Source organism: Molothrus ater, chromosome 12 (assembly GCF_012460135.2).
Source record: "Molothrus ater isolate BHLD 08-10-18 breed brown headed cowbird chromosome 12, BPBGC_Mater_1.1, whole genome shotgun sequence".
Lineage (NCBI taxonomy): Eukaryota > Metazoa > Chordata > Aves > Passeriformes > Icteridae > Molothrus > Molothrus ater.
In genome coordinates, this window is record NC_050489.2 from 3,816,404 (window position 1) to 3,842,861 (window position 26,458).

Here is a 26,458-nt window from a genome sequence, read left to right on the forward strand (position 1 = left end):
TCCTCAGCCTTATTTTCCTCTCAGATTAATTAATTCCTGCCAAACTAATTCTTCAAGGCAGCAGAAACTTTATGGCTGCTGAAGAAATGCTGTCTACTTGTGAATACCACACAGGGACTGCATTTTCTCAGGAAGCCTCCTGTAGAAACCCAATTTTTACTTGCTAGAATTAGCACATCTCTTTATTTAAATAATTTTTTAGTACTTTGCCTTTCTTCAAAATTCAAAATTCTCTTGAGGGTTGAGATAAACAGAAGTACTGCTCCTCAAGAAATGATATTGCCCTTTTGGATTCTCTTGTGCTTTAGGTAACTGGTGGCATTTGGCCACCATGTAACAGTGACATTGAACGCGGTGACATTGCTGTGCCAACAGTGCAGTTTGGCATCTGCCAGAGAAAAAAGCTGCAGTGCCCTCTTTCTGTCCCTCCTGCCAAGCAATACATAAGATGTCTGTGATTTGGAATGTTGCCTTCCTGTGTGGAACATAAGCATAACCATTAATCAATTTAGCTTCTTGCACACAGGCTGATTCTGTTGTTCAAACCTTCCAGATCACCCTAAGGCAACTTCCCCTGATAGTCAGTAATTAACTGTGCTGCTGACATGCACTGCAAATATTATGATTGGCCATGTTGTTGAGAAATGTGTTTAACTAAGTGACACAATAGGTATCTTCATCAGGAACCAAAAAAAAAACCAAAAACAAAAAAACCCCAAAACACTTCTCAGAATATTTTATTACATATATAGAAGTTATGCTGTGCTCACAGCAGAATCTGTGCCTTGAAATGATGCACTGGTGTTCTTCATTTGCTTGGTTTGTTTAATTTCCATTTTAATTCCCATATTAATTTTTCCATATTACTTTTCCATATTAATTTCCATATTATAAATTTCCATATTCCTTCTGTAGACAAGATACCCAAAACTGTAGAGACTGTGGTACCTTTCTGATGTAAATAATGTAAAAAATGTAAATTTAAATGCCGTCGTGCATCTCACTGAATATCTGTAGATCATCTCTTAGCCATCTTTATTTTCCATATCTACTGATGCTTTTCTTCTGTCCTTTTCTGAGCTCAGATGTCCATTTCTGGTGGGGTTTGTAGGTTTAGTGCCTTGGGTTCCTGGGCAGGGAGTGATAATCCAAATCCAGGCAATCATGCCCTCTCAAGCTGTAATCAAGGCATGCTGAGCGCTTGGATTGCCAGGTGCAAAAACCTTTATCCCCTCTCAAGAGAAATAACAGAGTTATATAAAAAAATATATATAAGAAGTTAAAGCCAGATAAAAATCATGTCATGTTTGCTGTGTTAGACCTGTGACTAAACCTGTGACTCTGTGACATAACAAGTCCCTGACTGCACAAACTCCTGACTGAATCTCTGGGCACTTTTCACGTGCTTTTGTGCTGGGTTTTCTGCATAGGAACAGAAGCAGGGAAAAAAGTGAAAATCCATGTTTTGTGTGGTGTGTCTGAGAAACCTTGAACCAGAAAAACCTCAAATTTCAGATGAAAATATCTCATGTTTAGACAAGTGTTGATACACTCTAGCAATGTGTTGTAGACTGACTAGAATTAACCCTTCCAAAAAAAACTGTAGGCACACAATAAATGACAAAAAAATGACAGGAATCTAGACAACTGATGAGGATTTTGTACTGTCATGGCATCAGAAAACGGAAATGAGACCTCTGGAAATGGAATTAGGATTTGTTGACAGCTTTTTTTTTCAGGTGAATGGGCTTCACAGAGCATTTCCTAAAATCTTCTGCTGCATCCCAACAACCCTCTCACAGCAGTACCTGTTTTCAGCATTGAATCCTTCAGGTTCCTTTAGATTGTTCAAGTGAGAACAGAACTCTGTGATAGAAGCATTTTCACACATGCAAACATTTTGATATGCTGCCAGTGCAATTTTTACTGTCAAAAACTACCAAACACTTCTTTGCCATAAAGAGACCCAAAGTTTTTTCCCATGAGAACTTGCCATTGCTATTCCATTTTTATGATGCCAGAATCTGTTTCCTAATGGAAAAAACCCCAAACTGGACATTCCAGAGTGCCTTTGGATGCAGTAATTCTTCTGACAGGAGAAATCTTTCCTGGATAAAGTGTATATTCCATAATTCTTGTAGGGCTTATGCAGCACAGCAGTCCTGGAGTTGCCTGGCCCATGGGCAGGGCTTACCTTTGGGTTAAGAACCTTACTGGCATGAGCTCATATTCTTGCAGAAATCCCATAGCCTGATTTGGCTTGTAATAGGCTGATTATCAGTGATCAGCCTTCTCTCTCCTCAAATATTCAATGTCCATCTGGCAAGTGGAGCTCTGAGTTTGGTCCTGATTCTAGTGAGTGCATAGTAAAATTACTTATTTTTTTTTCTAATTGAAGAATTATATATCTGCCTAAATGAACTGTTCTGTTGGTTCTGTCTAACAAGCTTAATATTCATACTTAGCCACACTTAGTCTGTTACATCTATGATACATATAATAGCTCCAAGAGTGATCATGTTTGAATGTCCATTTCTTTCATTCTTTCCTTCAAGTTAAATCTTGCTCATGTCCTCCCTGTGCTGCTTTGAAAGTGCAGGCACTGAGTCAGGTGTTTTAAAGGAAATGGCCTGGTATTACTGCCTTGCATGCCTTTGTATACTATGGATTATTTTATATTTCATCACCTATTTACCATTAGAAACCAAATATTTCTAAACTTTCACAATAATTGAGGAAAACAATGACAAACAAGCACTTTTAGATATCCCAAATAATAAGACAAATTATTATCACTTTTTTTGTTAAAGTACTTCTCTGTCACTGTGATTTTAATACAATAAAACCTGGATTTTTTCGCCAGCTTTTTTCATCAAAGTATTTTTAGCAGCATCTGTCAAATACATTCCTGGAGGGTGAGTCTTTTGTTCCCACCAGAGTAACTCTCATGTGTTAAAATAAGTCTTTCCCTGAAGCAGTTCCTTTTGGCATTTCTGGCTAAGTCTCTCTGCCATTGTCTCAGCTGCCAGCTGAAGCTCCTTCTGTGTTTTTGATTGACTTTTCTCTCCAAATGTATCCCTCAGAGAGCTCTGAGGTGACTCCTCTGTTTCACTGCCCTCCTTTCACTTTGCCCAATTTCAAAGTTAACCCCCTGACCCCAGGTACAAATTGCCAGAGCGAGGACATCATTAAGCCCATCATTTCTGGGTGGATGTGCAGTGAACATCCAGAATCACAGCACCCAAACAGTGCCTTGGATGTGAGCAGCACATCCTCACACATTGCTGCAGTTTCAGGCAATTTTGGGAAGCTTTGTGGCCCAGCTGCCACGTGCCAGAGGGTGTTCCACAATGGCACTGCTCGAGGGAAAGCACATGCTTATGTATTTCTAATGGGTTTAATTATCATCCTCATTTCTTTTCTATATCAGTAATTAGACTTTCAAACTCCAAAACATTCCAAATCACATCCTTGTTAGTGGTTTTCTTCAAATTAAGTGATGTGCTCAGTCTTGCATCTTATAAGTTATTATTTTTCTACCATCTGTCAATATTAGCGGTATGGAATAACATCCAGAGGATGTAAAGGAATAATGAGGCATAATCTAAGGAAAAGCATTGATCAACATCTCTTTTAATAGATGTGGTTTTTGTCACCAGAAATCACAAGGAATACTTGCATAACAAGGTGCAAGTAGTGTGAAAGGAGCAGAGTTAATAATAAAGCATTGCAATGTATTAAAAAATAACAAACACAAAGTACCCTATTATCTGGCACTCGTGTGTCAGGCTCTGCCATCCACAGGCACACATCATGTTTCTCCAGGAGTGTTCATGGTGTGAAAAATGTATTATAAATATCATACTATCAATCTTATTCTCAGCATGGCATTTAAACTGGAGTTGTTAAATAGCAAAGTTCAACATTTTTATAACCTGTACATGCCAGAAGAAGCTCAGTTTATTGATTTTTTTAATGAATAATAGAGTTAATAATGAAATTGCTAATACGAAATTATTGAAACGTTTCCTTTGTAGCGTGGTTGAAAGATTTTGTTCAATATGTTCCTTTTTTGCTTCTATTAGAAATTTTAAGTTAAAGAAATTAAAACAAAGCATAAAAATGTTATTTTGCTGAGTAGGAAGGTCTAAATATTACCAAAACAAATCATGTGGCAGTTAAGGTAACTAAGTTTTAAGAAACACTGTAATTCTGTGAATTAAGAATAATTTGGCATTATTTTTTTTTTCCTAAAAATACTTAACTATATTTTGGATGCATACTTGCCTTTCTCAGCTAAAAACAAAATGTGATTTACAGGCCTGAAGTAACACAGTCTACTGATGGCCTGCAAGTTATCCTAAGCTGCTGAGCCCCCTTTCATGAATTATGTGTCTGGTGTGCTTTTGCTCTGCTGCTGGAAATTGTGTCAGGATCACAGTGGGGCTGGGAGGGGACCTGGGGACACTGAGGTGCCACACTCCCTCACATGGAAAGGACAGGACTGATTCAAGCTTCCACTCTGTTAATATGCAAAAAGTGACGTTCAGCCAGTGCAAACAGCTTTGCTGGAGTGAGTGTTTGTGCACTGGGGGGCAAGTGGCAAGTCCCTGAAATAATTCATGCAGTTCTTTATTTATTATACTCAGGTTCCTTTACCCTTGGTCCTAAGACAATTCACCTGCCTGAAAGTGCTTTGGATCAGAAAACATGCTAGATCATCCTTTGTGAGAAAAGTAATCAGTTTTCTTATTTGCATATCTGACAATTCTAAGATGTAATGTCATCCTGTGAAGTAGGACTGTGCCTAAGAACTGAAAGAGAGGAGCCCTTTTTCAGTGACAAGTGATGAGCTATGTGAGGAGGAAATCAGTGTTATACATCTTTAGATTATTCTCAAATTCTAGAGGACTTGGTAGAATTCCAAGGTTATAATAATATTCCCAAGGACCCCAATACATTCCAGTAGTGCTCAGAGGTTCTGTCTTGCCAGGCAGTGGATGAATTTCCATTTTCACTGATTTTACATTGCAGTTGAAGTGATATATCTGACTCCTGTCTACTATTCCTAGCAAGGCTGCACTTTTCCCTGGTACTGCAGTGTTAGTCCCACCTAACTGAGAATGCTGGTGCCAATATTCTCAGTGTCTTTCTGCTGATAACTTTCTGCTTCCTTTCTCCCTTCTTTCTTTACTATAATCACTATCAGCTGTGTTCTGTTATTCCCTCAAGTTCTGTTTTTCCTTGATGTTGACTATCAGTTGAGTGAGATTTGAAACAACTTCCCTGGCAGGGATGGCTGTGGTGTTGTTTTCTGAAGTGATTGCATTACCGTAGATGGGAAGCCAGCATTTTTCCACTCCAATCCTTTGTCCTTCACTGACACCTGCTTCTGCTGTCTTTCCCAGCTTTCTTCTTGCATGCAGATCACTGCTCTTTCCAGACTCCTTTCTGATTAGAACCACAAACCAGGTGAAGAGTCAGTGCAGTTCTTCTGCAAACACTTTTCATCCCTGTCTGGGTGATTTAAGCTTCTTACAATGGTTATGTGCTTTTCACCACTTCAATAGGCTAAATGTGCAATGTGCACCTTCTTGGTGCACACAGCAGAAACAGAGAACTAGGATCAACTCTTCAGAGGCTAACTCAGCTGCCAGCTCCTCCACCCTGTGACCCTTCTGTCTGTTCTGTCCACCTGAATCCTTATTCACTCCTCTCCTGTATTCAGGATGCAGGACTCCAGACAGATTCCCTCTCTCCTCGCCCTAAGCCAGAGGTGATCCATCAAGTCTTCACTGGACTGGACAGGCCAAGCTGATGGATGAACCAGCAAGGAGGGGGCCATCTGGTAAGCTGATTGTCCTCTTGCAGGCATCTCCAGCTCCTCTTCAGACCTGCTGTGCTCCCCAGCATGTCTGTACTTCTCACAGTTTTGCCCTGGCAAAGTGTTTCCTGGGAGCTGCTGTTCCAAATGCTGTTTAACCTTTCCCTCCTGGTTCAGTTCAGCTCTGTGGTAACAACTTCTTTCCAAGCCTCCCAAATGCAAACTTTCAGACAGCTACAGAGGAGTTGTATATGCACATTGGAAAATCAGACTGATTCCCACAGCATCCCATCCTTTCAGAGATTGCTTTTTTTTGGTCATTTGAACCAACCACAATTACAGAGTTATTGCAGAGCATTAGTGCAAACATGACCCAGCCCCAAACAGCTTCCAATGGGGGTGACGAGACCCAGCTAATCCCAAATACATGCAGCCTGCCATTATGCATACATGACTAAAGAGACTTTTACTTCACTCATTCTTAATTTATTATTTGTGCTGCTAGCAACAGAATGTTGCCAAGACGTCAATTATGTTTCATTTTATAAATCAAACTAATTGAGAACCAGATGCAATCTGAGTGAAAAAGATCTGAGGTCAGTGTTGTGCACCATATGCACGACAGTGCTTACTCATGATGAGGGAATGGATTGGACAGCTGTGAATTTTCCTGCTGTAGGAGTTTCATCAAGCTCAGTAGTGTAACGTCCTTAGCTCTCTTTTCCAGCTTATTGCATTAATTTCATAATGAATCTAAAGAAGAGTGAGTAAGGGATAAAAGGTTGTGAAAACAAAACAAGAGAGCAAAAGAATTTGGTCAGTAAGTTAGCTTGAAAATCTGTCTGGTTTAGTAATAACATGGAACATGGATGAAAGAAACAGCAGAGAAGAACAAATTAAGTGTTACCTAATTTCAGACACATAATGGGAAAATAGACATTAAATCAAGATCTCAAGACTGAACTGCTTAGGCAGTAGGGTGGTGTTCTTACTGAGTGCAGAACTTCTACACCAACAGCAGTAAGATCTGCAGTACCAGCTCCTTGGAATCCATCAACGGGCAGGGCCTGAGCCCAGGAGCTGCCCCTGCCCATGCCCAGAGCTCCTGCCCTGGGCAGTGCCAGCCCTGAGCAGGTGGTGCACAGAGGCTGTGCAGGCTCCTGCCTGGGGACATTGCAGAGCCACACGGACACACTGCTGTGCCCTGGGCTCTGGGATGGCCCTGCTGGAGCAGGGAGGTGCCACCAGAGCAGCCCCTCCAGCCTCACCCATCCTGGGCTTCTGTGAAACATTGCTCCACCAGCCTTGAATCAAAGCTTCCCTAAGTGCCCTAACATGACTCCTTAAAAACTCACAGCACCCATGATTATGATATTCTAGGACTTTAGAAGTATTTCATAGTAGTATTTATAGCTAGTGAATATATAGTATTTGGAGATAAATTTCCAGATTTTTAATCAGCTACCTTCTGAAAGATTTCAGAGATTTCCAAGTACCACTTCTGGCTTGATGGGTACATCTGATTCCTCTAAGTTTTCTGCAAAAAACAATTTCTGTGGTGGAAATGTTCATGGGCATTTGCACTGACTGTGTTTGATTTCCTGGAAATGGGTTTAATTCTGAGTAGGAGGAATGATGTACTGAGGCTAAAGGTTCTGGTAGAACCTCTGCCCCATCATCACCTCAATATATTACCCAGCAGAGTCATATTGCATCTAAGAAGTTCTTGTGTGTTCACCTCATGGTAACCTTTTGTTTTGGTTTGACTATTTGGATTTTATCCCTAAGTACCTGATCCCTTCCCTTCCCTTCCCCTTCCCCTTTCCTTTCTTTTCCTTCTTTCTTTTTCCCTTCTCTCCCTCCCTCTTTGTAAATTTATTGCTTGCTCTCATTATGGAATAGCTCTTTGTTTTATCGTATCCTAAATGCAGACTCTTGAGGAGGAATTACTTTAGTAGTTGCTCTAATTGCACTTTTGTCAATTAATGAGAAACTAGATAGGAGTCTCATTTTAAACTTTCAGTTGCAGTAAAGATTAAAAGACCACCAACACTGTTCTACTAGAGGAAGAATAAACAGGCTAAAAGTGAAAAAAATTTAAGCAGGAATCATCACCTCTTAACTGTTACTTTTTCCTTTGATTAATAAAAATCTCCTTTTGCCATTATATCAGACTATTTGCACGTGGATGCTCCATTAGAAATAGAAGGTGTTGATTTTTCACACTTAGCCTTAAGGCTTATCTGATTAATTATTACACAGCTGACATTATAATGTGAGTTTAAAAGGCTCAGATCATGTTCTAATTTGTATCGTGTTTTGAACCAACAACAAGTGTTTTACACAGGAAAGGAGTTACTGTTGGAATCACAGCCATTGCTCCTGCAGGGTGACCACAACATTGATTATTACGTGAATTCTGTGTCTCTGCATTTTCCTGAACCTGTCTGGGGTGCTCAAATAAGTTTATATTTTACATTTTACATACTCTTTTATCTCCTCCTTACTCATTTTGAGGAGGTGACTGTTTAAGAACTGGTTGTATTTTAAATGATTTTTTTGCTACAGCTTCCAACATTGGCCTTTAGAGAATAAGGGAGACAAAACTTTCTTTTTTTTTGGAGGGGGGGCTTTGCACCACTTAGGTTATTTTCCCATCAACTCCTGATTTTGTAATTTTTTATGGGTGATCTTGTTGTAAAATATGTCACTTTGTTGGTCTACATTTAATTCTGTCTAATTAGGACGTACTTTATTTGGCAAGCAGCCAGTAATTAGCTACATATTTATGTAATTATTAGCATGTAATATTTATATAATAAATCTGCCTAGAAGGCAGTGCATTCAGAGGGCAGGGAAGAGGTAGAATACATGATTTGACTGAACAGAAAGATCTTACACACTGAGCCAAACACAGCGAAGAAATGAAATGCATCAGTTGACCTGTCTAGTCTGGGGAGAGAGTTTGCATATCCTAAAATGATAGGATGTGCACACTTGGTAATCAGCACTGATTAGAGAGGGAGTGAAGATGGGCCCCTGTTTGAAGTGAGATAATAAGGCAGCTTGTTAGGGAGAGATAAATAGAACTTGAAGAAAAGGACCAGATGTCTGCTTGATGGCACTGGAGAGGAGGAGCTCGTGGGGTCCTCCAAAGGTAACTGAGGGATGTGGGAATCAGGGAAGCAGTGGGAGCTCTGTGCCCGTGTTCAGAGAGCAAAGGCTGAGCCCCCGGCCTGGCCTGACTAACCCTGGGCTCAGACTAGCAAACTCCACTCTGGCTGTAGCCTCAGGACTGGGGTCATGCCTCAACAGTAATTGTAACTTTGTAGGGTTGGGATTTTTAATAATCTGACTCTTAAGAGCTAAATCAGAAGTGAAGTCCTTGTGATCGAGTTTTGAGTAGAGTTTGGTGTTGACATCATAAACCTTAAAAGGAGCACCAACAGTAATCTCTGAATGCTGATGAAAGTTTTCTGCTCTGTTCTAAGAATATGGGGCTGTTTGAACATGAACACTGAATATTTTCTTCTCTTTAATGACATAACAATTTCACATCACTTTCATAAAACTTTCTGGCTTTCTTGCTTTATGAAACTCTCATTCAGTCTAACCTAAAACTGAAGCTAAAAGAGAGCTTGTTGGAAATAATACAAAATAAAACTAATTCGTGTAGGCTTTTCCAACTTGTTGCTCCCTAACCTTGCTTAGCTGGGTCCTGTCACTTTCTATAACCTTTTCATCCATTACCTGTGACCCTCCTGTAAACCATGCAGTGCTCCCCCAACAGAGATTAAGACCTTGTGATCTCAGAGCACTCTACAGGAGTGATGGATTTTTGATTGAGGAATTGTTCAGGAGTTTGGAACATTTCTGTTTAGCTTGGCTATGGCTTTCATCTATGAATTTGGATAAAGCATTTAATCACTGTACTGCCATTGTGCTGTGCAAACACTGCAGAGCTGTGAGCAGTGGGGCTGGTAAAGGCTGAGAGTTTCAGGAGTGCTCTAAGGGAGGGGTATTTTGGATTCTTCTGGAAGTCCCAGACAGGAAATATGAGGAATTGTCAGGGGAGGAGATGGTGGAGCCCAGTCTGATGGCAGCTGGCAGCTTTGATATAAGCTGCAATACTGAATACAATGGGAGGTAGTTGAGACTCAGTTTTACCCCTGACATCTCCTTCTGTATCATCTTTATGGCTTCTTTACACTAATATTTTCTATTTTTAAAGAGAAAAAAGAATCCTAACAAATCAACTTTTTCTTGTTTTGTGCCTTTTTTGTGCTGACAGGCAAGATCAAAAGATGTGTTTGCTAAAAACTTTATAGAGTTCTAATACAGTCTGTCTAGCAGAACCACTTGCTTCAAAAATTCATATATAGACCATAGCTTTTTCTAAACTCAAATTATTTTTCATAATTTTTTTTCCCTGGTAAGGAAACATAACTTTCTCAAAGTATCTACTGGGTTTTTTCTGCTCACCTTTTTATATTTTTTAAACTTTATATGTTTTTTCTGCGTGATCACAGAGGTTTTTTTGGCATAATGAGATGTATTTTCCTCTGCCAGTAGAATCCCCATCTCTTCTAATATTTTTATGTGATCATGCTTTGTATTTTTACTGCAGCTTCTGCCTAAACACTTCACTTGTACTTTTTCAGACTCTTCATGACAAATTAGAAGACAACAGGGAACCATTTGCAAGTTGTTCTCTTGGCTTACAGATTCTTTATATATTTATACCTCATAACTTCTCTTCATGGGATGAAAAGAAACACTGAATAAGATGTCTTTTCTTTTGTCACAGTTATATTTCAATTGTGAACACAAACGTTTGACCATTTTTAGAACTCCCATCTTTGGAGATATTCAGAAGGCAGCTGGACAAGGTCCTGGGCTCTGGGCAGCTGCGGTGAGCAGGGTTGGATCAGGTGACCTCTGGAGGTCCCTTCCAACCTCACTCAACCTGTGATTCCATGAGAACTCTGAACAACTTCTGAACTGGTGCTGTGGTTTCATATATTTATAATATATGAACATACATATTCATTATATTCTAATATATTAACATATATAGTCATAATATTCACCCATATTAGCACTGACTTTGTAACATCTCTGTGGTGAGGCAGAGTTCAAGTGCTGACATCTTTCCCTGGCTGCTTCTTTCCAAGTTCTGTGTTGTGTCCCACCCTGTACAGAGCAAAAGCAGGGTCTTGCAGTATGTCCAGGCCTTGGAATCTAAATTCAGATGTGTGTGTGCTCCTGCTGTGCTTCTCCATGATCCAGCTGTGTATTCCAGTCTGGAACTTGTGGCTATTCCAGGTTTTTTCCTTGTAATGTTTGCATGCTGTCCAGAAACATTCCAAAGAGTATCTGGGATGCTTCATTTGAAATTTTTTTCAAACTATTCCACTCTATAAATGTTTTTTTTTCACTCACTGGAATCCCTTCTCTGGATGCCTTTTGCTCTTCCCTGCATTTAAAAAGGCCATGAGTTTTCCCCATGGGAATGACATCCTCTGTTAGAGGTGTGCCTGTAATAGGGCATGTGTGAATCCTTTGGGTGTGAAGCAGAAGCCTGAATTACTGCCATTAATGGTCTGATGATAACAAATTGTTATTGTTATATGTAATCTGCATATCAGAATGTCTTCCCAAAGTCATTATCATGCTGCCTGTGTGCCCAGGGGCAATGTTACACCATAACATTTCAGTCTTTCAAATTACAAAAAGCTAATATAACTCTTGATGACATTTACAAAAATGTATAATGGCACTCCTTTCAGGGCTCTCACAGAAATTGTTCTCAGGGAACTTCAAGGGAGTTCTGCGTGTATAAGAACTGCAGGATCTGGCACTTTTTACTATCAAAGCCACATTTTTTTCCTTCAGTGGCACCAGCTCAAGAAAATGTTAAGTCAGAATTGTTTTTAATTTATTTTCTGACTTAAAATGCCCTGACCAACGTAAGCTGTATTGAAGTTTCAATGCTCTTTGGCAGAGAGTCTAAATTTCTTTTCATAGGAAGTTGTTATGTCAGAGTTATAAACCTCTGAAAATTGGCATTTTGTAATGGAAGTGCTGACAAGACCTTTATTACACCAGTACAAAAAGGCAGCATTCCAATAAATACTGGTTGCTGGTTTTATAGTCTGCTGGTTGCTTTCTGCTGCTGTATTTCAAAGTGGACGTTATGTAAAAAGTAAGTGGCATAATAGAAGTACACTAGTAAGGCTGGAATTTGGCTTTTACCTTTGCAACAAAACTTCAATATGGTTGATAGGTGTGATTACAGATTTAGTTTTTAAGGGCTGGTGTATGATTTACTGGTAAATTGCTTTAAATCCCTACCAAGCCCCTGTGTACATTCAGCACAGAATTGGAATGGAAAAGGTGATAATCGTGGCATGGAGAAGTGGATGTTAAATTACTTAAATGGGAAGAACACATCACATCTAAGACCCCAAAGATCCCTACTTAAGTTTAGTGGTTTATACTGTGATATTCAGAGTTTTGTAGAAAGAAAGATTCACTTCAAACATCCATGATTGTCTTCATAGTCCCCAGGTCTGCGAACTTTGGCAGACCTGGAAGTCACTGATGTAAGAATTGGAGGAAGGTGAAGAACATGGCTGGGAATTCTTGGAACTTTTCCATCACCTGAATTGCACTGAATTTCTGAATTTCATTGAACCTGGTGGAGATTAAGCTCTACACAGAAGAGAACAGCAGTCAGGGTAATGTTTAAAGCTGTACCTGTCACTGTGGCCTGAGGGGCTCAGATCCCTGTCTGCCACCAACTTCTCCTCCCTCACTGCATTTGTTAAGTAGGTATTCATAGAAAGATTGAGAATCCATTATCCCTCCAAAGAAAAGCAGATGGCACAGCCTTGGGATATCTTGGCTTTTTTATTTATCCTTGCAGTATTTTTGTTGGAATCTGGTAATATAGTACTGGAAAGTTTTTGGTTCAAATGCAAAATATAGGCATTATTTTATCAAAGTGCTGTAAAACACCCTATCACTTTCTGAAACTTTTTGGTTAAAATAACAACAGAATAAAATTAACTAGAATATGTAGATTTCAAAAATGATCCATCAGTTTATGCAAATTGCTGTGTTAATAATGTATTTTTAATGCTGAGCACATTTGACAGCCATTTCATCTCTTTTTCTAAACCAGAGCTTGGCAACCTGCATTCATTCTTACACTTTACAGATGTACCATTCAATGCACGTGCCATGCAGTGATGTGATCTGAATGGAGCAAACATGTCACAGCAGTGGCATTATTGGTAACCAGCTTGGTGACTGCCTGCTGGCATGCAGGAGAGAAACAGGAGGGGCAAAAGCCAGGGCTGGTTCAGCTCATCTCACACCCTCACTGGCCTGGCTTTGCTTCCCATTATAGGAGTGCCAAGCCAAGTGGCAGCAGGGTGCTAAGAAAATTAATCCACAAACACCAGAGGTTTATGTCCAAAAAGGAGACAGAGGAGTCCTTTTTCTTTACTTGAATACAGGGAGAGGCCATGGGGCATTGCCCTGGGGTCTCTCCAATTTTTGGAGGATGCAGCCTCCCTTTTTATCCCAATTCCAGCCACATTTCCCTTCTCTCTTTCCCTCTTGGCTGAGGTACTTGAGAGGTTCAGACTTCCTGATACACCTGATACCAAAGATTTCCCTCTAATGTAGAACCCTCCCTTATAATTTTTAATTCTTATGGAATTCAGGAGTTTTTCTTCCCCATTGTTTCTTTCATCTTTTAACGTCTAATTTAATTTATCAGCAAACCTAAAGTTTATTTGTAAAAGCAAGTATCTTTTTCCATTCATCAATCAGTGGAATCCTTCCCATTGTTTCTTTTATCTCCCAGTGCTGGTTTTATCTCCCAGCAGACCCACAGCTTGTTTGTAAAGACAAATCCACTATTCCTCTCAAGGGGTTTGGAAGAGATGAACAGACAAACCAGAGTGAGTGAGGTTCAGTCAGATATGCTGGGTGCAGTTCAGACAAGGTGGAACTTAAAGAAATCCAGAACCCAAAATTTCCTGCTTTGACTTGCTCTGTGTGTCTGTAAATTGAAAAGAGAAAGAGAGGTACCATCTCCTAATTATTTCTCTACTCCAGTAACAAAAAACCTGGTATTATTTCAGACTCAATGTGTTCTACATCATTATTTCTTCAGCCAGGATTTTCTGTCCTTTCTTCAATGAGTTAAAAAACCAAAGTACAAAATACAGGAGTTGCTGCTAGACTGCAAGGGACCATATAGTTATGTTTGATTATAGCTCTGCTGGCCTAAAGGTCAAAGGAAAGTTTTAGAATACTTAAGAGACAATTATCTAAAGTTCAGACTTTTCCAAAGGAATAGAACTAGAAATTATACAGACTATTATCTAAAGTTCACATTTTCAAAGGAAAAAGGTAGGAGGAAATGCTTATTCATCATCACTTTGCTGTTAATTTGTCTGGCTTTTTTTTTTCCCCTTCTGTCAAGAATTTATTTACTACAAGTTCTGTATTACACAGCAGCACTAACATAATTATTCCCCTTTCCAAGAAATTTTAACATATGAGAATGATGTATACACGATTAAATATTACTTTGCTCATGATTCAAAACTCCCAGCAGTACTTTTTATTTCTGCAAAGGACTACATGGAAATGTGTTTAGGTTTTTTTATTCATTAGTTGATTCAGCTGCTCAGTTCTGGCATAAACTGTTATTATTTAAGCCAACTGGTAAAGAGGAGAAAATAATCAAAGATACAAAATATATGACATTTTCCAATTATTCTTCTACCAATACATTTTCTCACACTAAATACTTTTTTCTTTCCCTGTGTTCTTATTGGTGTTTTAAGGGAGATTGCAGAAAGTTCAGGTCTATAAAAAACCCAAAATCATTCAAGTGTTTGTTAATTTGTCATAGGAATGCTTTGTGAATTGCCATTAAATATGCCAGTATGGAATGCAACTTGCTATGGGGCAGGAAAGAGAATTTGATCAATCAGCTGAATTTTTATGACAAAAAGTTTTTTCTTCTGACCCTGATGTCTGCCATCAAATTTGATAGCAATCATTAATCTGCTTTTTTGAACACATCACGAATTATTGACATTTGTGAAAAGCAGGTCAGTTTGGAATACCTGTGGAGGCTTCAGTGCCCATATGGTTTGGCCATCAAAAATCAGCAAAAATATACTGTAAAAAAAAATCTCTTTTTGTTCAGATGATTTTGTAAGCCTTCTGTTTGAATAGAATATTTGAATATTTATGTCTTTACCACAAAGAGGGTGGGGTCTTTTTTCTTGTAAACTGCAGCTCAACAGGATTTTGTTTGAGACAGTCATCAAGGAAGGCCTGATACAGCTGTAAAAATACATGACACAGTTGTATATATAGATATATTAATATACATATATATATATATGCTATCATAAAAATGTATTTTTTATAAATACAGCCATGCTGAAAACACTAAGTTTAATCATGAAACAAAATTGTGATAGCAGTTCTAATGTAAAAATAGGGTTTTTTTTTTAGCTACTAACTATTGCCAAATTTATAACATACAAACTTATAATTGTACCCTTTTAATCAAATATTCCTTTAAAATGTGTTTCAGCCTAAGGCAGAAAAATAAAAAAAATCTGCCTTACATGGGTTTCTCATAAAGCATATTAATTTCATTCTTTTGGAAGCAGGAAACTGATGCTTCCAACTTGTACTAAAGTGGAGCTTGAGACACATAAATCAGTTTTTCAGCTCAGGGCCTGTTTGTGAGCAGTGGCTTTTTAAAAGGTGAGCATGGATGAGGGTGTGCTTGGAGTTGTCACTTCTGTTCTTGTGGTCATTCAGAAAGGACATCAGGACTATTCTTTCCTAGGGATTTTGTAATTGCAAAGGAAAAGAGAGGAATTTCAAAACAAGAGAATTAACACACGTGGGACTGTGGGCAGTGACTTGTCTGGGCTGCAGTCACTGGGTTTTTCCTGCAGTGAAATGCTACCAATTTAAAAAGGTGGTGTTTGTAAATCTTTTCGTAGAAAGTAAGTATGACTGAAAAAATATTCAAAAAGAATAATGATTAGGGTGACTTATACAATGCCTATTTGAGACACCTCTGTGTCTCTTGACAGTTTTATTCTCAGGCTCTAAAAAGGGAATTGGAATCTTCCTATCATCCACCATTTCTCTGTAATTAAGTTTGAATTCTGAAGAAAAACAAAAATACCAAATTTTGAAATGATCTTTTTAAAATCTGTGTTTGACATTGTTAGGTTTCCACTAGTGAATATTAACTATTAGAAGATGCACATGCATTTTAATTATGGTTATTAATGGTTATACAAAGCTGAAATGGCATCAGCACTCTCTTGAATGTTCTTTTCTAGTGCCTTTGCAGCTGGTTGCTGAGTGTTCTAGAGCTCACATTCCTTCAAATGTCATGTGCTCTGGTTTTCTGCCTGTATTTTGCTAGTTTCCACTGAAACCTTGATGATAATAATTCAATTGCTTGGTTATTTCTAGTTTGGGGTTTTATTTAAGAATAGATGCTACTTTTGAAGAGAGATTGGAGATGAATGAGCTGTCTCTATCTTTCCCTTATCAGAAAAAGCAGGGAGTATCACAGTAAGGATATTCCTGCTGCTCTTCTACTTGTGACTCTATTTTACAGAGAATCTCAGATTTTAAAATGTACACAGAATGATAGGTCTAATAAACAGGAAGAAATGTATATTTCTGTCATTCTGCTGTTTCCAGCTGCAGAGTTTCCAATTAAAATTCCTTCTTCACATAAGTAATATATCCAGCATAGATAACAACTTCTACCACAAAGTCCTCAATACCATTAATTATTTGATCTTTCTGAGGACATTATAAAAGGGATAAAAAAAGAAAGGCAGAATTCTGTAGGTGTTAGGTGGCACAGCAGGGAACTCCACTGATCTCAGCATATGAGAGACTGCAAGGGAATTAAAGAATTGCAATAAAGTGTGCAGAGAAAATGACACTTAAGTGCAAACTCACTGCTTCTGATTTTTACTTTTGTTCTGTTATTTTATTGTCTGGCTTAAAATTGCAAGATACATTCTTGCACAAAGTGGGAGATGAAGGAGTTGACTCCTGCCTGCTAATTTCACATCCTGATTGCTGTCGATGCTGTTAAAGTCAATGGTGTCCAGAAAATCCAGAAGTAGCTTTGTATTAAAATGATTGCATTTACATTTTTTTTCAAAATCGTTCATCCCTGAGCCTCAAAAGAGATCTGGAGGATTTGAGAACAGCTGGGGAATGTGCAGAAAGCACTGGGCCCTGGGGTAATTGCTGTGGTTATGCAAACTACCTTTGTCTGGAAACCACACTGGACATCTTTTAAAGACCTTCTGCATTGTCATCCTTTGTTCCAGCTGGGAGGGAGATATTCCCAAAACAGTCCCTTTCATGGTTATTTCAAGAATCTGCTTGTAAATTTCAGAGTCTGAGAGTCAGCCAGGGAGCTGAGCCACCAGGTTTTTTTATATGTAAAAAAGGTAGAAGTGAGCTCCTGCTCTGAGCTGTAGTTGTACATGCCCAGAGCTGTGTTCCTCTGACCTGACACTGAGGCTGTGAGAGTTATTAAGATTTTACACCGTTCCTGAAGGCTGCAGGACAGGATGCAGCTCCTGGTCCATCCTGGGTGGTGGGCACATCACCAGGGAGAGGGGATTTCATAGGGCTCAGGCATTCCCATGAACTTCTCCAGCCCTTCCCCACAGAAGGGCGCAGAATTCCTGGAGACTGATTCTGATGGAGAGTGTCAGGGCCCCTCCTGGATGTGCCTCTCTAGCTGGAGGAACATTCTCAGTGGTTCTGTGCCTATGGCAGACAGCTCAGAGCTCTGTGAGCAAGGAGCTTTGGGGCTTTTCTGCATGTGCTTTTCCTTGTTTTGCTAAAAGTACCATGGATAAATAAACAGCCTGAGCAGTGCTGTAGTGAAGGATCAGTGGGTTAATTGGGAAGATAAGGGAATGTGATTGTCCCCTCTCCTGCTGAGCACCTGCTGCCAAGTTCATTCATCCAGGCTGGTCCTGGAGGAGGCTCCTTCTGGAATGTCCAGAAAGGAGAAAGCAAATCAGACAAATTGAGTTTATTGCTGATCAGCTGCCAGGATTTATCTTCAAGTTCTAGGAAGCAACTAAAATGTCAACCCAGGGAGTCATTGTTCTTCCACATCTCCACCAGCACCAAGGTATATTTATTTTAAGACATAGCAATGAAGGGGAAAGAATTTATTGCTAAACAAAATTCCTAAGTCAAATGGAGGACTTGCCACCCATTGGCAAAACAATTTGGTCATTTCATTTTGCTTTTTTTATGTTCTGCTCGTCAGTTTCTTTTCTTTCCAGGCATAACATGTTCACTTTTAGTCAAACATGGTTTCTTACAAAAATCAAGCAAACAAACAACAAAAAACCCCAAGCAAACCAAAAACCAACCAAACAAGTCATCTGTAAGAAAAGAAAGTTATTCTCTTCTCCTTGTTTGACATCTGTTCTGAATAGTTCTGACCAACCATTGCAACTTTCTTTGCACTTAACTAACAGTAATATCCCAAATACCTTGCATCTCTTTTGCTGTCTCTCATTACTTCTGAACTCAAATTGATAACCATGGTGGTTATCAATTCCAACCAGAATCAAGAAACCAGGTGGTTTCTTACACTCAGAAAAGCTTCACTCTCCATCTCTCCCCCATCTCGCTTTTTCTGCCCCCTTCTCTTTGGAGTACATCCTTCCTTTTTTTACTTGGTTATGCTCTGGTTTTGGCTTATTAGAATTTTCTGCAGCAGACAGGATGGCAGTGAGTGTCTCAGGAGGACGGAAGGCATCTGAAGCTGTTCCCAACAAGTGCAGCTTCTCTTTTTTAGTTCCTTCCTAAAGCAGGTGCCTTCCCTCTTTTGCATATCTGTAAAGTGCAGGGCTGTTGGGCTCAGCAATCAATCCTTTGCTCCAGCTTGGGCAGAGAAGGACTGCAGCAGGTTCACAGGAAGGAACAGCCTGTATCGGTACAGATTTTAGAGCACTGTGCTATAGAACTGTAAAAGTCTCTGGAGTTCCAAATAAATGACTACAGATGTGACACCTCTGAGTAGGATTTGTCTCAAAGAAAGAGCTGGAAATGGAGCACCACATAGTTATTTTCTCTTTTGAAAGGTTAAAGCAAAAGGATTAAGGATGCTGCTTATGCTGGGATATTTTTAATTTTGCAGGAGAATGACAGCAGACAGGTGAATTTATTTTCCAGTATTTGAAAACAGGGAGGGGTGCTGAGGGGGAAAAGAAGGCTATCACATCAAAAAAGGAACTTTTGCACATCATGTAGTCACTCTTACTTTGGTAATGCTCTACACACCCATATTCAGGTAAACTGAGCTACAGGATCATTTTCCCAAAATAACTTTTCCCTTTTTCCCTGCAGAGAACAAGGAAGTGGTTTAACTTGCACACATGTGTTAACACCTCTGGCACACCCAACCAAGCAGAAGTGCAGGCTTTGTTCACTTCCAAATGTGTGTTAATTATTGGCTTCAAACACACGTGATTTTCCACTGCAGCACTCTGGCACATGTGGCACAGGGTGTCATCAGGGACTTTGGGCCTATTTGAGTTGTCAGAATTCTTAAGAGCTTATACCTGAAATTTGTCTTCAGTAAACACATATGCTTCCTTTCATTTTAAAAAGGGCACAAGGAAGAGCTAGACTATTTATTTAGCTCCAGGGTGCCATCAGTTTTGATGTGACTGTTTCCAACTGGAATAGATAAAACCTCAGGTTTTCTGTGGAAAAAAAAAATTAGGAATCCTTTTTGTTCTGCAAAGTGACCATATTTATTCTGTTTTATGAAGGAGTTAATTTTCAGATTGACCTTCACGTATTACATAATCTAAATTTATGAAAAATGCTGAAATGTTTACATCATCTGCAATATAAATTATAGGAAGAACCTCTCTAGGCCAAGTAAATGTGATTGGTAGGTGATTCTGCTGTGGAAGGGATAGAAAATGATAGAATCACAGAATGTTTGTGTGGGAAGGGACTTGATCTTCAGGAGAAGCCTATTGTCATATGAGCACTCCCAGTGTTTTCCTTCCCTCCATGCAATGACATTTAGCATTGCACGTGTCTATTTTAGAGCATAAAATATCAGGAGGCTTTCTTTTGTTCATGATGCATCAGGAAAATGAACCTCAACTCCTTCTTCCAAACAAGAAGTGCAGCTTTATTTTTAAATTGTCATTGGATTCCACAGCAACACACACACACACATTACTCTTCTCTGTTCCTCTGAATCACTTTTTTAAACAAAACACAAACAGCAAACTAGTGCAAGTCAACATGCACTCTGTTAGTATAATTCCTAATATTGAACTATTTTAATCCACAGAATAAAACAGTTAAAAGTTACAGATTATTTACGTATATAAAGAAATCAGAATTTTCTGTAAATTTGACATGCCACGAATCATGGTTTATACCTGAGCACTATGACACATACAAGATTATTGATATGTGTGTGTTTATTACTGTCTAGAATCTGTAATTTTTATAACTATGCAAATTAAAATCTGTATGATTACCTTTATAAAAATCAACTTGTATTCATTTGGTGAACTGAGAACTGAGTGACTCTGAGAGATTTCACTGGGTAACTCTATGGCTGTGTAGGATGCCATGAAGTCAGATGCCTCTTTATATTTCCAAAATTAACTTTCTGCATATGTGTGCAGAGGTAAGATGTCCTAGACTCATTTCCTGTCTGCCTCCATGGGAGATACAGCCTGGTTTGCTCTCTTGTCTTCATTGAGGTCAAATAAATGTTTAGATCTCTTAAAATTATGCCCAAAACTTTTAATGCATTTAGCTTTTCTTTTGTCTTTATATAAAAAGGAAAAATCTTTTATAGCAGTGGAAAATGTGTAGTTTGTGGTTGTAAGGCAAGGAAGATTTGTGTTAATTGGTGAATATGCTTTAAGTCTGGGTTTCTTTAACATCTCGTTTCTCTCTTGTTTTACTGGCTGGATTTTTATGACTGTGTGACTTGAAACAAAAGTGGTGAATCATGATGGGAAGATATCTGTAGTGCTGTATGCAGAGGAGAAATAAGGCATCATGATCTTCTTATCACACAAGAAAATGCATATATTGCACTTCTTGAGGCAGCCGGACAGAAAGGGGAGGCATTTCTGTGCCACGTGCTGCTGGCACGAGATCACAGAACCTTTGCGCTGAGGTTCCTGAGGGCACTGAGGAAGAGCTGTGTGCTGAGATGCTGCCATTTTCACAGATTTCACAGAATGACTAAGTTGGAAGAGACCTTAAAGATCATCGAGTCCAACCCAGCCCCAACACCTCAACTAAACTATGGCACCCAGTGCTTTTTTTAACACACTCAGGGATGGTGACTCCACCACCTTCCCAGGCAGGCCATTCCAGAACTTTATCACCCTTTCAGTGAAAAACTTTTTCCTAATTTCCAACCTAGATTTCCCTTGATGCAGCTTGAGATTTTGCCTTGCAGATAACACCCTGAGCATCCTGGCCAAGCACAGCGGTTTCAGCCGGCAGAAGCAGGAGGTGTACCTGCTGCCTATCGTCATCAGTGACAGCGGCACGCCGCCCATGAGCAGCACGGGCACGCTGACCATCCGCGTGTGCGGCTGCAGCAGCGACGGCACCGTGCAGTCCTGCAACGCCGAGGCCTACGTGCTGCCCATCGGGCTCAGCATGGGCGCCCTCATCGCCATCCTGGCCTGCATCATCCTGCTGCTCGGTGAGTGCTCGCGGCACGGTCTGTGGTACGGCCCAGCCAATGGCACAGCCTGGCCTGTGGCACAGCCAGTGGTACGGCCCATGGCACAGCCTGGCCTGTGGTACGGCCTGGCCCGTGGCATGGCCTGCAGTACAACCCAGCCCATGGCATGGCATGGCCTGCAGTATGGCCCAGCCGATGGCACGGCCTGCGGCATGGCCCGTGGCACATCCTGGCCTGCAGAGCATGGCCTGCAGTACAGCCCTCAGCACGGCCTGGCCTGCGGTACAACACGACCCATGGCACGGCCTGTGGTATGGCCCAGCCAACAGCACAGCCTGGCCCACAGCATGGCCTACGGTACAGCCCGGCCCATGGCACAGCCTGCGATCCGGCCCATGGCATGGCCTGGCCCGTGGCATGGCCTGCAGTATGGCCCGGCCCACAGCACAGCCTGGCCTGCAGTACGGCCCACGTCACAAATCCCCCAGTTCTGCCAGCTCTGAGGAGATGTGGAGTTCAGAGAGGAGGAGGGACAGTCCAGTCCAACACTACGTGCAGTAGCAGTAATTATTGGATTTGCAGGGAATGCCCCGACAAAGGCAGGAATGATGAATCTGACTCCATGTTCTCAGAAGGCTAATTTATTACTTTATTATAATATATTATATTAAAGAATACTATACTATGCTAAAGAATACAGAAAGGATACTCACTAAATGCTAAAAAGATAATAATGAAAACTCCTGACTCTTTCCAGAGACAGCTTGGCCCTGATTGGCCAAAGAGTGAAAACAACTCAGCAGAATGCAATGAAACAATCACCTGTGGGTAAACAAATTCCAAACACATTCCACATGAGCACAGCACAGGAGAAGCAAATGAGATAAGAATTGTTTTCCTTTTCTCTGAGGCCTCTCAGCTTTCCAGGAGAAAAATCCTGGGCAAAGGGATTTTTTTCAGAGAATGTGAATGCCACAGGCCATAGGACTCTCATGTCCTGAGAGCTGGACAGAAGCAGAGAGAGCAAAGTCCTGTTCTGAAGTAGTCACACACAAGAGTTACAGAATAAACCGGTGTGGAATGGGAAACTGAAAATCACATGGGGGTGTTGAGCAGCAAGGTGAACACAGTGTGGGCTACACCTGATGGGAAATGGATCTGTGGTATATTCTAAGACTTGTGTGAATCGTGGAATCAGAGAATGTCCTGAGCTGGTAGGGATCCACAGGGATTGACCCAGCTCCTGTCCCTGCAGACCCCCCAGCAATCCCCCCTGTGCATCCCTGGCAGCCTTGGGGCTGTGCCCATTCCCTGGGAGCCTGGGCAGTGCCGGCACCTCTGGGGGAAGCAGAACCTTTCCCTGATCTCAGCCTGAACCTACTCTGCCCAGCTCCAGCATTCCTGGGTGCTGTCTATGGCCCAGAGCAGCACAAGGTTCCTACAGCCCCTCTGCTGAAGGGAGCTCTGCCCTCAGCCCCTCTGCTGAAGCTGACCCAGCCCAGCGCCCTCAGCCACTCCTTGGGTGGCCCCTGCAGGCCCGTCCCCAGCCTGGGCTCCCTCCTTTGGATGAGTTCTTATAGCTTTATTTCTTTCCATTATATATATATTTATATTTGTATATTTCTATTAGGAGTTTACTCTGGATTGCAATGGCACAAGAGACAGTAAAGCTTTACAAGATAAGCACTGTGGTATATTTTAATAAAACATACAACATTTGTATATAACATCAAGCAAGTGAAGGAGAGAACAGTGAAAGGAGAGTTCTATTTCTGCACTTTGCAGCTTCACTTTGTGACTGAGATTTACATCAGTATATCAGTGAATGCTGAGGTTTAAGCATTAAACTGCAAAACCAAGCATAACCCATCTAGAGTTTTTTATGCGTCCACAATTCTGAAATTGAGCTGAGCTCTTTCTATCTCACTTATTTTCTCACTCTCTTTTTACTTATAGAATAGGAGTCTCTTGCAGAAGGTAGGAAAAACACTGATTTCCTTCTCCCATTAGGGCTATGTTTTCAGAAAAACACTCTCTAATATTTGAAACACCATCCCTTATGTAGCTCTTTATAGACTATGTGAATAATGATAGCCTGACTTCACTTCCAAAGGGAAAAGTCAAGGCTCGAAATTAGAAGTATGGGAAATCTTATTGCTTCTATAAAATTGAGCTTCAGATGTAAATATGAGCTGATAATCAAAGACTAGATGAGTAATCAGAGCTTCTGATCCAATTCCCTTCACATGAAGGGGGTTGAAGTCATAGGTCTTTCAACTTTTCACCCTTATTACTCCCAATCCCACAAAAAGCAACCTCTCACCTTCCCCAGCTGCACTCACCATGTGGTGTTTGGGTTGGAAATGTTTTGCCTAATCAGCTTGTGGTGCTCTCTTTGCAGTCATTGTGGTGCTGTTTGTGACACTAAGAAGACACAAGAATGAACCTCTGATCATCAAAGATGATGAAGATGTGAGGGAAAATATCATTCGCTACGATGACGAAGGAGGTGGAGAGGAAGACACAGAAGCCTTTGACATTGCAACTTTGCAAAATCCAGATGGAATTAATGGATTTTTGCCTCGTAAGGATATTAAGCCTGATCTTCAATTTATGCCCAGGCAAGGTCTTGCACCTGTTCCTAATGGTGTTGATGTTGATGAATTTATTAATGTAAGGCTTCATGAAGCTGATAATGATCCCACAGCTCCGCCATATGACTCTATCCAGATTTATGGCTATGAAGGAAAGGGGTCAGCAGCTGGTTCCCTTAGCTCCTTGGAGTCCTCCACATCAGACTCAGATCAGAATTTTGACTACCTCAGTGAATGGGGTCCTCGCTTTAAAAGACTTGGAGAACTTTACTCAGTTGGAGAAAGTGACAAAGAAACTTGACAGTGGATTACAAACTTTTTCCCTGTTGACTTAATGATCATGTAATATTCTAGGGCCACTGCTGTTAGTTAAAACTAATGTGGCTTTTTGTTTTAGAGGCAAGTTTAGCGCCAGTCATCTATAAAATCAACTACATTGTAATGTTGAACCAAAAAAAAAAAGTATATGTTAGGAGGTTAAGTCTTGTGGAGTGTGAAGTAAAGTATGTGGAGTGTCTAGAAGTCTTTGGATATTTGATATTCACTTGACCACTCTGAAGATGGAGATTTGGATCTTTGATTATCTTCAGTGAATTGAAAAGAACAAAAAAGAAATTGGTGCTCTCTTAGGAAATGGACTTGCAGGGATTTGCTGTTGAACAGTAGCTCCTGCCCAGTATGTGTAAAGCTAAAGGTTTGTTTCTGCATTGCCAACAAAGATCCCGCCACAGAAATGTTCAAAGCAATATCTTGGTCTTCTTAGCAATGCTGAGCAGAAATAGCATTGCCAATTCCTACTGGCTCCTACTGTGCAGTGACCATCCATTGTACATACAGTAATTGTTGGCCACGCCACCACAGACTGAATATCATCTTTAAATATTGTGTCAAGCCTTAAAATATTCACATGTTCTTAATCCATTCCAGTGATGGGTAATAAATACTACTAATGTGTAGAGATTCAGAGGCAGGGCTGCAAAACCTTGCCTCACAAAAGGATCTTTTTTTCTAGAAGAAGGATCAACCCTGTGCTTCGTCTTCTGAAAGAAAAAACTGTGAAATGGGATGGACTTACATAAATGAAAGAATTGCTGATTTTATTGCTAAAGATCGAATTTATTTGTTTAATCTTTGAAATAAATATTTTATTGATGTCCATTACTGCTTTTATTTATTAAGACTGATAATCTATAGAGTAAGATTATGAAGAAAACTAAATTATATCAGTTAGAATTTTTTTTTCTATATATAATGAATGTTTCATACATGTACATTTTGAAAAGAAAAATGACAAATTGTTGCAGGTTAAAGCAGTTCCCTGTCCATTTGCAGTAGCTGAATTTTAAGAGAATGCTGGCAGGAATTAAACATTGCCAGAGAAAACTTTTGACAGTTTTATATCTTCTTCATAAATCTAGTACCTGGTGTTTTTAATACAAGCACAAACAGCTGGAAGTAAACTGGTTCATGTGAATATTTAAACTATAGACTTTTAGAAATCCACACATAACACAGTACAGTAAAAAAAACATGCTTATAGTTCTCCACTGTATTAGAGCAGGAACCAGTGTGTACATAATTTTACTGCTTCTGTTATTAGCATTTTTTTCTATAATATTCATAGTGATGCACCAGGGCTCTTGCACACAGAGAAAGAACACTAGAAGCTGCAAGCATACTCAATTTGTAATGCAAACTTGCCATTTAGAAGTAGCAATTGTATAAGAAAACTACGTATTACATGCAAATCATTTTAATTTTCTACTTTGTTTTGAAGCTATATTATTGTTTGTTTATTTACTCCATGTATTGTATTCAGAGAAACTCCTGTATTGTTTCCTACTTTGTGAAATATATTTTTATAAATACTTTTCTTGTTATTGCTTTTCTTTCAGGTTTACCTGGGCACTGCAGAAATGAATCTGCTGGAATAACTTCATAGTTTTTTGAGGAATGTAGTTTTATTCCAAATCATTTATTTATTAGTTGAATACAGACAAAATAAAAACCAAAAAAAAAGAAAAAAAGGAGAATATTTGAAACAATTTTTGACAGCGATTGCAGAATTTTGACAGTGATGGGAGCACAGGAGTTATGAGTGTCTGATTCACTGCACCACGCAGAAAAATAACCTCACATGATTTTTGTCTAAGCATTGCTGGTTAAAACAACCGACTGACTTAAAGCTCCTCAATAACACTTATTCTTCAAAGAATTCTTAACACATCACCCCCAATT

General features: G+C 39.9%; 1 protein-coding gene across 1 annotated transcript in view; it reads left to right on the top strand.

Moving 5' to 3' along the window:
• CDH8 (cadherin 8) overlaps positions 1 to 26,089 on the top strand; it is a 161,945-nt gene extending 135,856 nt beyond the window's left edge. The window contains exons 11-12 of the mRNA XM_036390134.2: positions 21,393 to 21,644; positions 24,028 to 26,089. Coding sequence (XP_036246027.1) covers positions 21,393 to 21,644; positions 24,028 to 24,521 — 746 coding nt within the window. The 3' untranslated portion in view covers positions 24,522 to 26,089. The remainder of the gene's footprint in view (positions 1 to 21,392; positions 21,645 to 24,027) is intronic.
• Positions 26,090 to 26,458: the final 369 nt, after the last annotated feature.